A 13,773-nucleotide genomic window follows, 5' to 3' on the forward strand; every position below is an offset into this window, starting at 1 on the left:
ACCCCCCTGAGGTGTCCCCACCTCTCCGGTCCCCCGCCCTGAGGTGGCCCCGTGCCCGTGTCCCCCAGAGCGCCGATGACCGCCAGCACGGCGTGCGGATGGCGCTGGGCAACGGCCTGAGGGCCGAGGTGTGGCGCCAGTTCCTGCGGCGCTTCGGGCCCGTCGCCGTCTGGGAGTTCTACGGCGCCACCGAGGGCAACGCCGGCTTCATCAACTACACCGGCAAGGTGGGCGCCGTGGGCAGGGCCAACCCGTTCATCAAGGTGAGCACGGCGTCCTGGGGGGACACCAACGGGGCTGCTCAGCTTGGGTTCCAGCCAAGGAAAGGCTTGGTTGGATGAAGGTGGTGGAGCACAGACTTGGTTGAACCTTGGTTGAATCTTGGGTGAATCTTGGATGAGTTTTGATGAAGCTCTTGGTGGTGGAGCAAACATTTGGTTGGATCTTGGATGAGTTTTGGATGAGTCTTGGTTGAGTCTTGGATGAAGCTCCTGGTGGTGGAGCAAACCCTTGGTTGAAATTTGGATGAATCTTGGTTGAGTTTTGGATGGAGCTCTTGGTGGTGGAGCAAACACTTGGTTGAATCTTGGATGGAGCTCTTGGTGGTGGAGCAAACACTTGGGTGAACCTTGGTTGAGTTTTGGATGAGTTATGATGAATCTTGGTTGAGTTTTGGATGGAGCTCTTGGTGGTGGAACAAACACTTGGTTGAATCTTGGATGGAGCTCTTGGTGGTGGAACAAACACTTGGGTGAACCTTGGTTGAGTCTTGGGTGGAGCTCTTGGTGGTGGAGCAAATGCTTGAATCTTGGATGAATCTTGGTTGAGTTTTGAATGAAGCTCTTGGTGGTGGAGCAAATACTTGGTTGGATCTTGGATGGATCTTGGTTGAATCTTGGATGAGTCTTGGTTGAGTTTTGGATGAATCTTGGTGGTGGAGCAAACACTTGGGTAAATATTGGTTGAGTTTTGGATGAGTCTTGGTTGAATCTTGGATGAGTCTTGGATGAGTTTTGGATAAAGCTTTTGGTGGTGGAGCAAACACTTGGTTGAATCTTGGATGGAGCTTTTGGTGGTGGAGCAGACACTTGGTTGAGTTTTGGATGAATCTTGGTTGAATCTTGGAAGAGTCTTGGATGAGTTTTGATGAGGCTCTTGGTGGTGGAGCAAACCCTTGGATCAATCTTACATCAATCTTGGTTGAGTTTTTGATGAATCTTGGTTGAGTTTTAGATGGAGCTCTTGGTGGTGGAGCAAACACTTGGTTGAATCTTGGATGGAGCTTTTGGTGGTGGAGCAAACACTTGGGTGAACCTTGGTTGAGTCTTGGGTGGAGCTCTTGGTGGTGGAGCAAATGCTTGAATCTTGGATGAATCTTGGTTGAGTTTTGAATGAAGCTCTTGGTGGTGGAGCAAACACTTGGGTGAATCTTGGATGAGTCTTGGTTGAGTTTTGGATGAGTCTTGGATGCAGCTCTTGGTGGTGGAGCAAACACTTGGTTGAACCTTGGTTGAATCTTGGATGGAGCTTTTGGTGGTGGAGCAAACACTTGGTTGAACCTTGGTTGAATCTTGGATGGAGCTTTTGGTGGTGGAGCAAACACTTGGTTGAACCTTGGTTGAATCTTGGATGGAGCTTTTGGTGGTGGAGCAAACACTTGGTTGAACCTTGGTTGAATCTTGGATGGAGCTCTTGGTGGTGGAGCAAACCCTTGGTTAGATCTTGGATGAATCTTGGTTGAATTTTGGATGGAGCTCTTGGTGGTGGAACAAACCCTTGGTTAGATCTTGGATAAATCTTGGTTGAGTTTTGGATGAATCTTGGTTGAATCTTGGCTGAGCCGTGGTTGAGACATTTCTGGACATTTCCACAGGAATTTCCACGAGAAGGAAATTCTGGAAATGTCCATGAGAAGAAAATTCTGGACATTTCCTTGGGAAGGAAATTCTGGAAATGTCCATGGAATAAACTCTGGAAATTTCCACGGGAGGGAAATTCTGGACATTTCCATGGGAGGGAAATTCTGAACATTTCTACAGAATGAATTCTGGAAATTTCCATGGGAGGGAAATTCCACAGAAAGGAAACTCTGGAAATTTCCACAGGAGGGAAATTCTGGAAATTTCCACAGAATGGATTCTGGAAATTTCCATGAGAGGGAAATTCTGGACATTTCCACTGAAGGAAATTCTGGAAATTTCCATGGGAGGGAAATTCTGGACATTTCTACAGAATGAATTCTGGAAATTTCCCTTGAATGAATTCTGGAAATTTCCACTGAAGGAAATTCTGGAAATTTCCACGGGAAGGAAAATTCCACAGAAAGGAAACTCTGGAAATTTCCACAGGAGGGAAATTCTGGAAATTTCCACAGAATGGATTCTGGAAATTTCCATGGAAGGAATTCTTGAAATTTCCATGGGAGGGAAATTCCACAGAAAGGAAACTCTGGAAATTTCCATGGGAGGGAAATTCTGGAAATTTCCACTGAAGGAAATTCTGGACATTTCCACAGAATGCATTCTGGAAATTTCCATGGGAGGGAAATTCTGGAAATTTCCATGGAAGGAATTCTGGAAATTTCCATGGCAGGAATTCTGGAAATTTCCACAGAATGCATTCTGGAAATTTCCACGGGAGGGAAACTCTGGAAATTTCCACGGGAGGGAAATTCTGGACATTTCCACAGAATGGATTCTGGAAATTTCCATGGAAGGAAATTCTGGACATTTCCACAGAATGGATTCTGGAAATTTCCACGGGAGGGAAACTCTGGACATTTCCACGGGAAGGAAATTTCCATGGGAGGGAAATTCTGGAACTTTCCATGGGAGGGGAAATCCCCGTTTCTACCGCGGCTTCCTCCCTCCCTGCCTGCAGCTCTTCGCTCCCTTCGAGCTCATCAGGTACAACGTGGAGCGGGACGAGCCCGAGCGCGACCACCGCGGGCTCTGCATCCCCACCAAGGCCGGTGAGGGCGGGGGGCACCCACCCACCCAATGGGATAAACCACGGGATTAACCACGGGATAAACCGCGGGATAAACCGTGGGAGAAACCGTGGGAGAAACCACGGGATAAACCGCGGGATAAACCGCGGGATAAAGCACGGGAGAAACCGCGGGATAAACCATGGGATAAACCACGGGATAAACCGCGGGATAAACCGCGGGATAAACCACGGGATAAACCGTGGGATAAACCGCGGGATAAACCAAGGGAGAAACCATGGGATAAACCACGGGATAAACCACGGGATAAACCGCGGGATAAACCACGGGATAAACCGCGGGATAAACCACGGGATAAACCACGGGATAAACCGCGGGATAAACCACGGGATAAACCGCGGGATAAACCACGGGATAAATCATGGCATAAACCACGGGATAAACCATGGGATAAACCAAGGGATAAACCGCGGGATAAACCGTGGGATAAACCACGGGATAAACCGCGGGATAAACCGCGGGATAAACCACGGGATAAACCGCGGGATAAACCGCGGGATAAACCACGGGATAAACAGCAGGATAAACCACGGGATAAACCGCGGGAGAAACCGCGGGAGAAACCACAGGATAAACCACGGGAGAAACCGCGGGATAAACCACGGGATAAATCATGGGATAAACCGCGGGATAAACCAGGAGATAAACCATGGGAGAAACCACGGGATAAACCGCGGGATAAACCATGGGAGAAACCGCGGGATAAATCATGGGATAAACCACGGGATAAACCACGGGATAAACCACGGGATAAACCATGGGAGAAACCGCGGGATAAACCATGGGATAAACCACGGGATAAATCATGGGATAAACCACGGGATAAACCACGGGATAAGCCACGGAATAAACCACGGGATAAACCACGGGATAAGCCACGGGATAAACCGCGGGATAAACCATGGGATAAACCACAGGATAAACCATGGGATAAACCACGGGATAAACCACGGGATAAACCATGGTATAAACCACGGGATAAACCACGGGATAAACCATGGGATAAACCATGGGATAAATCACGGGATAAACCGTGGGATAAACCAAGGGAGAAACCATGGGATAAACCACGGGATAAACCACGGGATAAACCATGGGATAAACCATGGGATAAACCATGGGATAAACCACGGGATAAACCGCGGGATAAACCGCGGGATAAACCACAGGATAAACCGCGGGATAAACCATGGGATAAACCGCGGCATAAACCATGGGATAAACCATGGGATAAACCACGGGATAAACCAAGGGATAAACCGCGGGATAAACCGCGGGATAAACCATGGGATAAACCACGGGATAAACCACGGGATAAGCCATGGGATAAACCACGGGATAAACCACGGGATAAACCGCGGGATAAACCACGGGATAAACCACGGGATAAACCACGGGATAAACCATAGGATAGACCATGGGATAAACCACGGGATAAACCGCGGGATAAACCATGGGATAAACCATGGAATAAACCAAGGGAGAAACTGCGGGATAAACCACGGGATAAACCACGGGATAAACCGCGGGAGAAACCGCGGGAGAAACCGCGGGATAAACCACGGGATAAACCACGGCAGGCATTGGTTGATCTCCAACCTCCCCGGTCCTCGCCCAGGTGAGACGGGGCTGCTGGTGATCAAGATCACCAAGAGCGCGCCGTTCCACGGCTACGCCGGCGACGCGCAGAAGACGCAGAAGAAGATCCTGAGGGACGTCCTGGCCAAGGGCGACGCCTTCTTCAACAGCGGCGACCTCCTGGTGATGGACGCCCAGGGCTTCGTCTACTTCCAGGACCGCGTCGGAGACACCTTCCGGTAACGGCGGGGCCTCCTCGGGCGGGGTCTGGGGGCCCAGGGTGAGGGTGGAGAGGAGAACCTGGACCATGGGGCAGAAGGGTCATTTCTGTTTTGTGGTAGATATTATATTAAAAGAAAATTAATATATTATGATTTATTATGATTTATTATGATATAGTATGATATTATGTTACAATATATTATTATATTATATATTATTATATTATATATTATTATATTATACTACATTATATTATGCTATATTATATTAAATTACATTACATTATATTATATATTATTATATTACATTACATTACATTATACTATATTACATTATATTACATTATACTGTACTATATTACATTATATTATATTATATTATATTATACTACATTACATTACATTACATTACATTATACTATACTATATTGCATTACATTATATTATACTATACTATATTACATTACATTAAATTACATATGAATATATCATTACATCTATTATATTAAATCAAAATTAAATATTAAAATTATTAATTATTAAAGATAATTATGATATAATTGGTAATTATTAGATAATTATTATATAGTAAATATATTAATTATTAAATTAAGTCCTAAAATTATTAATTTTAAAAAATAATTATTATATAATTGTGAATTATTAAACAATTATTATATAGTAAATATATTAATTATTAAAATACACTATTATATTTAATAATATATTTTTGAAATGTAATAATGTATTTAATTATTAGTATATTGTGATAATCATAATTAATTATATAGTATAAATATATACTATATTATAATTAATATATTATGATAGAAATAGTATATATTATTAATATTAATATTAATATATATAATATTAATATTGTATATTAAATATATTAATTATTAAATAATTAAAATAAATAATGGGAAGGGAAGGGAAGGGAAGGGAAGGGAAGGGAAGGGAAGGGAAGGGAAGGGAAGGGAAGGGAAGGGAAGGGAAGGGAAGGGAAGGGAAGGAAAGGAAAGGAAAGGAAAGGAAAGGAAAGGAAAGGAAAGGAAAGGAAAGGAAAGGAAAGGAAAGGAAAGGAAAGGAAAGGAAAGGAAAGGAAAGGAAAGGAAAGGAAAGGAAAGGAAAGGAAAGGAAAGGAAAGGAAAGGAAAGGAAAGGAAAGGAAAGGAAAGGAAAGGAAAGGAAAAGGAAAAGTGATAAAATGATAAAATCTGTGATAAAATCTGTGGCTGCTCACAGCCTCGACACAGCTGGGGCTGTCATTGGTCATCAACTCAAAACCAATTTCACACATTGATAAAAGATTCTCCAGATCCCACCCCAGAGCAGCAAAGCTGGAGAAGCTGAAGCTGCTCCTCTCCTCAGGAGAGGAGATCCTGGCAGAGGGTTTCTCACGGAACGTGTCCGTGACACCGCTGACGGCTCCATCCCTTCTCCTCCCCAGGTGGAAAGGGGAGAACGTGGCCACCACCGAGGTGGAGGCCACGCTGGCCTTGGTGAGCTTCATCCAGGAGGTCAACGTCTACGGCGTGGCCGTGCCGGGTGAGTGCCACCAAAACCAGGATCTGAGGTGGGTGAGGTGTCCCCAGGTGGTCTGAGCCACCAAAACAAGGACCTGAAGGGGTTTGAGGTGTCCCCAGGTGGTCTCAGCCACCAAAACCAGGATCTGAGGGGGTTTGAGGTGTCCCAGATGGTCTGAGCCACCAAAACAAGGACCTGAAGAGGTTTGAGGTGTCCCCAGATGGTCTCAGCCACCAAAACAAGGACCTGAGGGGGTTTGAGGTGTCCCCAGATGGTCTCAGCCACCAAAACGAGGATCTGAGGGGGTTTGAGGTGTCCCCAGGGGGACCTGAGGGGGTTTGAGGTGTCCCCAGGTGGTCTGAGCCACCAAAACGAGGACCTTGAGGTGGGTGAGGTGTCCCAGGTGGTCTCAGCCACCAAAACCAGGATCTGAGGTGGGTGAGGTGTCCCCAGGTGGACCTGAGGGGGTTTGAGGTGTCCCAGATGGTCTCAGCCACCAAAACGAGGACCTGAGGAGGTTTGAGGTGTCCCCAGGTGGTCTCAGCCACCAAAACCAGGACCTTGAGGCGGGTGAGGTGTCCCAGGTGGTCTCAGCCAGCAAAACAAGGACCTGAGGGGGTTTGAGGTGTCCCAGGTGGTTTGAGCCACCAAAACGAGGACCCTGAGGTGGGTGAGGTGTCCCCAGATGGTCTGGGCCACCAAAACGAGGACCTGAGGGGGTTTGAGGTGTCCTCAGATGGTCTGAGTCACCAAAACGAGGACCTTGAGGTGGGTGAGGTGTCCCCAGGTGGACCTGAGGGGGTTTGAGGTGTCCCAGGTGGTCTCAGCCACCAAAACGAGGATCTAAGGAGGTTTGAGGTGTCCCCAGGTGGTCTCAGCCACCAAAACCAGGACCTTGAGGTGGGTGAGGTGTCCCCAGGTGGACCTGAGGGGGTTTGAGGTGTTCCCAGGTGGTCTCAGCCACCAAAACGAGGAGCTTGAGGTGGGTGAGGTGTCCCCAGGTGGACCTGAGGGGGTTTGAGGTGTCCCAGATGGTTTGAGCCACCAAAACGAGGACCCTGAGGTGGGTGAGGTGTCCCCAGATGGTCTGGGCCACCAAAATGAGGACCTGAGGGGGTTTGAGGTGTCCCAGGTGGTCTCAGCCACCAAAACGAGGACCTTGAGGTGGGTGAGGTGTCCCCAGGTGGACCTGAGGGGGTTTGAGGTGTCCCAGGTGGTCTCAGCCACCACCAAGAAGGTCCAAACGGGATTTTTGAGGTGTTTTGAGCACAAAACATCCCCAACAATGACCCCAAAATGGTGAAAACGGGGCTTGGTCACCCAAAGCGAGGGTCAGGTGCTGGGGTTGGGTCACAAAGGAGGCCAAAATTGGGAGAATTCGCCCCAAATGAGCTCCAGCACCACCCGAAATGGGACAAAGCCACCCAACAAGGGGACCCCAGGGTGGTGGTGGCCCCAGGTGACAGCGGGTGACGCCGGCAGGGTGCGAGGGACGCTGCGGCATGGCCGCCGTGCGCCTCAGGGACGGCGCCGCCTTCGACGGGGAGCAGCTCTTCGCCTTCACGCAGGAGACGCTGCCCGCCTACGCCGCGCCGCGATTCGTCCGCATCCAGGTGGGCGGGGCAGGGGGCGGGGCCGGCGCTGGAACGGCCAATCACGGCCTGGGGTGGGGGGTCACGGGAGGGGTTGGGTTGGAGGGGAGTTCAGAGGTCATCCAGTTCCATCATGGCCTGGTGGAATCATGGGAGGGTTTGGGTTGGAGAAGAGTTTGGAGTCCATCCAGATCTGGTCATGGCCAGGTTTGGAATCATGGAAGGGTTTGGGTTGGAGGGGAGTTCAGAGTTCCTCCAGTTCCATCATGGCCTGGTGGAATCATGGAAGGGTTTGGGTTGGAGGGGAGTTCAGAGCTCCTCCAGTTCCATCATGGCCTGGTGGAGTCATGGGAGGGTTTGGGTTGGAGGGCACTTTGGAACTCACGGAATGGTGGAAATCATGGAATCATGGAATGGTTTGGGTTGGAGAAGATTTTGAAGTCCATCCAGATCTGGTCATGGCCAGGTGGAGTCATGGGAGGGTTTGGGATGGAATGGACTTTAGGACTTCAGAGCTCCTCCAGTTCCATCATGGCCTGGTGGAATCATGGAAGGGTTTGGGTTGGAGAAGATTTTGGAGTCCATCCAGATCTGGTCATGGCCAGGTCAAATTATGGATGGAGAAGACTTCAGAGCTCCTCCAGGTGGAATCATGGAATGGTTTGGGTTGGAGGGGACTTTGGAACTCATGGAATGGTGGAAATCATGGAATCATGGGAGGGTTTGGGTTGGAGAAGATTTTGGAGTTCCTCCAGTTCCATCATGGCCTGGTGGAATCATGGAAGGGCTTGGGTTGAAGGGGACTTTGAAACTCATGGAATGGTGGAACGCATGGAATCATAGAAGGGTTTGGGTTGGAGAAGAGTTTGGAGGTCCTCCAGTTCTGGTCATGGCCAGGTTTGGAATCATGGAAGGGTTTGGGTTGGAGGGGAGTTCAGAGCTCCTCCAGTTCCATCATGGCAGGGTGGAATCATGGCAGGGTTTGGGTTGGAGGGGACTTTAGGACTCATGGAAGGGTGGAACTCATGGAGTCATGGAATGGTTTGGGTTGGAGAAGACTTCAGAGCTCATCCAGTTCCATCATGGCCTGGTGGAATCATGGGAGGGTTTGGGTTGGAGGGGACTTTGGAACTCATGGAATGGTGGAAATCATGGAATCATGGAAGGGTTTGGGTTGGAGAAGATTTTGGAGTTCCTCCAGTTCTCACCATGACCAGGTGGAATCATGGAAAGGTTTGGGTTGGAGAAGACTTCAGAGCTCCTCCAGTTCCATCATGGCCTGGTGGAGTCATGGAAGGGTTTGGGTTGGAGGGGACTTCAGAGCTCATCCCGAGAACCACCTGGTGCCAATGGGGGTCGTCTGGTGCCAATGATGGTCACCTTGTCTCAATGGGGATCCAGCTGGTGCCAATGGTGGTCACATGGTCCCAAAGGTGGCCACCTGGCACCAACGTTGGTCATCTGGTGCCAATGATGGTCACCTTGTCTCAATGGGGATCACCTGGCACCAACATTGGCCACCTGGTGCCAATGGTGGTCACATGGTGCCAGTGATGGCCACCTGGCACCAAGGTTGGTCACCCGGTGCCACCTCTGTGCTGTCCCCAGGATGCCCTGCAGGTGACGGGCACCTTCAAGCAGTGCAAGACCCAGCTGGTGCAGGAGGGCTTCGACCCCTAAAGGTCACCTGGTGCCAATGGGGGTTACATGGTACCAATGGGGGTCACATGGTACCAATGGTGGTCAGCTGGTGCCAACGAGCATCACCTGGTGCCAATGATGGTCACTTGGTGGCAACGATGGTCACCTTATCTCAATGGGGATCCACCTGGTGCCAACGTTGGTCACCTGGTGCCAATGGGGGTCACATGGCACCAATGATGGCCACCTGGCACCAAGGTTGGTGACGTGGTGCCCCCCTGTCCCTGTGCCCAGGATGCCCTGCAGGTGACGGGCACCTTCAAGCAGTGCAAGACCCAGCTGGTGCAGGAGGGCTTCGACCCCTAAAGGTCACCTGGTGCCAACGGGCATCACCTGGTGCCAGTGATGGTCACATGATGCCAATGGTGGCCACCTGGTGCCAATGAGCATCAACTGGTGCCAGTTGTTGTCACCTGGCACCAACGTTGGTCACCTGGTGCCAATGTTGGTCACCTGGTGCCAATGATGGTCATGTGATGCCAATGGGGATCACCTGGCACCAATGGGGGTCGTCTGGTGCCAATGATGGTCACCTTGTCTCAATGGGGATTCACCTGGTGCCAATGGTGGTCACTTGGTCCCAAGGGTGGCCACCTGGTGCCAATGGTGGTCACCTGGCACCAACGGGGGTCACATGGTGCCAATGATGGCCACCTGGTGCCAACGAGCATCACCTGGTGCCAATGGGGATCACCTGGCACCAATGGGGGTCACCTGGTGCCAATGGTGGCCACGTGGTCCCAAAGGCGGCCACCTGGCACCAGCGTTGGTCATCTGGTGCCAATGGGGATCCACCTGGTGCCAATGGTGGTCACATGGTGCCAATGATGGTCACCTGGTGCCAATGGTGGTCACCTTGTCTCAATGGGGATCCACCTGGTGCCAATGGTGGCCACCTGGTGCCAATGGTGGTCACATGGTGCCAATGGTGGTCACATGGCACCAAGGTTGGTGACGCGGTGCCCCGCTGTGCTGTCCCCAGGATGCCCTGCAGGTGACGGGCACCTTCAAGCAGTGCAAGACCCAGCTGGTGCAGGAGGGCTTCGACCCCGGCGCCGTCGGGGACCGGCTGTTCGTGCGCGACGCCGCGCGCCGCTCGTACGTCCCGCTGGGCCGCGCCGCCTTCCGCGACATCCAGCAGGGCCGGCTGCCGCTCTAATTAGCACAGCCCAATTAGGGGTAATTAAAGCGCCGTGGGCGCGTCCGGAGAACCTTGGTGTTGGTGGGAATTAAACCATGAACTCCCATTTCTGGCTGCTAAAGAATTTGGGTCTTTTTTGGGATTTCAGTGGCTCCGTGGTGGGCCTGGGATGCTGATGGTCCCGTGGTAATTAGCACAGGCTAATTAGGGGTTAATTAAGCACTTTGGGCAGGTCTGGAGCATTTTCGAGTTGATAGAAATTAAACCTTGAATTCCCATTTTTGAGTCTTCTTTGGGATTGAAGTGGCTCCACGGTGGTCCCAAGGCGCTGATGGTCCTGCAGTAATTAGCACAGGCTAATTAGGGGTAATTAAAGCGCTGTGGGCGCGTCCGGAGAACCTTGGGGTTGGTGGGAATTAAACCCTGAACTCCCATTTTTGGCTGCTAAAGAATTTGGGGGATTTGGGTCTTTTTTGGGTCTTTTTTGGGATTTCAGTGGCTCCGTGGTGGGCCTGGGATGCTGATGGTCCCACAGTAATTAGCAAAGGCTAATTAGGGGTTAATTAAGCACTTTGGGGAGGTCTGGAGAACCTTGGGGTTGGTGGAAATTAAACCCTGAACTCCCATTTTTGACTCTTTTTTGGGGTTGTAGCGGCTCCATGGTGGCTCCAAGGCGCTGATGGTCCCGGGGTAATTAGCACAGGCTAATTAGGGGTAATTAAAGCGCTGTGGGCACGTCTGGAGAACCTTGGGGTTGGTGCAAATGAAACCCTGAACTCCCATTTTTGAGTCTTCTCTGGGGTTGTAGTGGCTCCTCCGGTGTCCCAGGGCCCTGATGGTCCTGGGCTAATTAGCAAAGGCTAATAAGGGGTTAATTAAGCACTTTGGGGAGGTCTGGAGAACCTTGGGGTTGGTGGAAATGAAACCCTGAGTTCCCAATTTTGAGTCTTCTCTGGGGTTGTAGAGGCTCCTCAGGTGACCCCAGGATGCTGACGGTCCCAGGGTAATTAGCAAAGGTTAATTAGTGATTAATGCCTTTCCTCTGGAGCTCCACCAGCTGCATCCTCGGAGTAAAATCCTTTATTTACAAACCTCCAACTCCTCACTGCCCTCCTCCAGCATCCCCGAGCAGCTCCGGGTGTTCCTTGGAGCTCCTCCGCTCTCTGCTCCCCCTGGAGCTCCACGGGCTCCTTGGAGCTCCTCCGCTCTGCGCTCCCTGTGGAGCTCCACGGGCTCCTTGGAGCTCCTCCGCGGCTCAGGGCTGGCTCTGCGCTCCCTGTGCAGCTCCACCAGCCGCACCCATAGAGCGAAATCCTTGATTTCCAAACCTCCCCCGCACCTCCGAGGTTTGGAGCTCCTCCAACTCCTCGCCGCCCTCCTCCTCCTCCATCTCCGAGCACCTCCAGGCGCTCCTTGGAGCTCCTCCGTGGCTCGGGGCCAGCTCTGCACTCCCTCTGCTCCTTGGAGCTCCTCCGCTCTCCCCTCCCCGTGGAGCTCCACCAGCCACACCCATAGAGCGAAATCCTTGATTTCCAAACCTCCACACCGCCTCTGAGCCTTGGAGCTCCTCCAACTCCTCACCACCCTCCTCCTCCTCCTTCTCCGAGCACCTCCAGGTACTCCTTGGAGCTCCTCCACTCTCCCCTCCTTGTGCGGCTCCAAGCGTTCCTTGGAGCTCCTCTGTGGCTTGGAGCCCTCTCCTCTCTCTCTGCTCCTTGGAGCTCCTCTGCTCTGCGCTCCCTGTGGAGCTCCACCAGCCGCAGCTCCTTGGAGCTCCTCCGCGGCTCAGGGCTGGCTCTGCACTCCCTGTGCAGCTCCACCAACCACACCCATAGAGCAAAATCCTTGATTTCCAAACCTCCCCGGCACCTCTGAGGTTTGGAGCTCCTCCAACTCCTCGCCGCCCTCCTCCATCTCCAAGCACCTCCAGGCGCTCCTTGGAGCTCCTCCATGGCTCGGGGCCAGCTCTGCACTCCCTCTGCTCCTTGGGGCTCCTCCGCTCTCCCCTCCCTGTGGAGCTCCACCAGCCGCACCCATAGAGCGAAATCCTTGATTTCCAAACCTCAGCAGTGCCTCCGAGCCTTGGAGCTCCTCCAACTCCTCACCGCCCTCCTCCTCCTCCATCTCAGAGCACCTCCAGGCGCTCCTTGGAGCTCCTCCTCTCTCCCCTCCTTGTGCAGCTCCAAAGGTTCCTTGGAGCTCCTCCATGGCTCGGAGCCTGCTCAACTCTCTCTCTGCTCCTTGGAGCTCCTCCGCTCTCTGCTCCCTGTGGATCTCCACGGGCTCCTTGGAGCTCCTCCACTCTGCGCTCCCTGTGGAGCTCCACCAGCCGCACCCATAGAGCGAAATCCTTGATTTCCAAACCTCCGCGCCACCTCCGAGTCTTGGAGCTCCTCCAACTCCTCACCGCCCTCTTCCTCCTCCATCTCCGAGCACCTCCAGGCGCTCTTTGGAGCTCCTCCGCTCTTCCCTCCCCGTGGAGCTCCACCAGCCACACCCATATAGCGAAATCTTTTATTTTCAAACCTCAGCAGTGCCTCCAAGCCTTGGAGCTCCTCCAACTCCTCACTGCCCTCCTCCTCCTCGATATCTGAGCCGCTCCAGGCGCTCTTTGGAGCTCCTCCGCTGTCCCCTCCCTGTGGAGCTCCACCAGCTGCAGGTCCAGGGGCTCCTTTGAGCTCCTCCACAGCTCGGAGCCCGCTCTCCACTCCCTGTGGAGCTCCACCAGCCGCAGCTCCGCGGCTCAGTCCCCTCTCCCCTTGGAGCTCCACCAGCTGCACCCTCAGGGTAAAATCCTTTATTTACAAACCTCCAACTCCTCCAACTCCATCCCCGATCACCTCCAGGCGCTCCTTGGAGCTCCTCCGAGTCTCGGGGCCGGCCCTGCGCTCCCTCTGCTCCTTGGAGCTCCGCTCTCTGCTCCCAATGGAGCTCCACGGGCTCCTTGGAGCTCCTCCGCGGCTCAGTCCCCTCTCCCCCTGGAGCTCCACCAGCCGCACCC

The 13,773-nt window shown here is 52.1% G+C and overlaps 2 protein-coding genes across 3 annotated transcripts in view; one reads left to right on the forward strand and one right to left on the reverse strand.

The window, feature by feature from the left end:
• The window catches only part of SLC27A5 (solute carrier family 27 member 5), a 20,858-nt gene extending 9,978 nt beyond the window's left edge, over positions 1-10,880 (forward strand). The window contains exons 5-10 of one of the 2 annotated variants that reach the window (XM_074531744.1): positions 69-263; positions 2,881-2,971; positions 4,629-4,827; positions 6,262-6,359; positions 7,821-7,951; positions 10,614-10,880. In XM_074531744.1, coding sequence (XP_074387845.1) covers positions 69-263; positions 2,881-2,971; positions 4,629-4,827; positions 6,262-6,359; positions 7,821-7,951; positions 10,614-10,790 — 891 coding nt within the window. In that variant the 3' untranslated portion in view covers positions 10,791-10,880. Of the gene's footprint in view, positions 1-68; positions 264-2,880; positions 2,972-4,628; positions 4,828-6,261; positions 6,360-7,820; positions 7,952-9,538; positions 9,628-10,613 lie in introns of those variants that run through there. The other variant, XM_074531745.1, reaches the window with a different exon arrangement.
• On the reverse strand, positions 10,871-13,621 carry LOC141726738 (uncharacterized). Its single transcript, XM_074531788.1, has 2 exons — positions 12,602-13,621; positions 10,871-12,535 (listed from the first exon to the last, which is right to left on the reverse strand). Exons 1-2 carry the CDS (start codon positions 12,978-12,980, stop codon positions 11,853-11,855), a joined length of 1,062 nt encoding a protein of 353 aa, XP_074387889.1. The 5' UTR covers positions 12,981-13,621; the 3' UTR covers positions 10,871-11,852.
• Positions 13,622-13,773: the final 152 nt, after the last annotated feature.

The sequence above is a fragment of the Zonotrichia albicollis genome, chromosome 38 (genome assembly GCF_047830755.1).
Source record: "Zonotrichia albicollis isolate bZonAlb1 chromosome 38, bZonAlb1.hap1, whole genome shotgun sequence".
NCBI classification, from domain to species: Eukaryota; Metazoa; Chordata; class Aves; order Passeriformes; family Passerellidae; genus Zonotrichia; species Zonotrichia albicollis.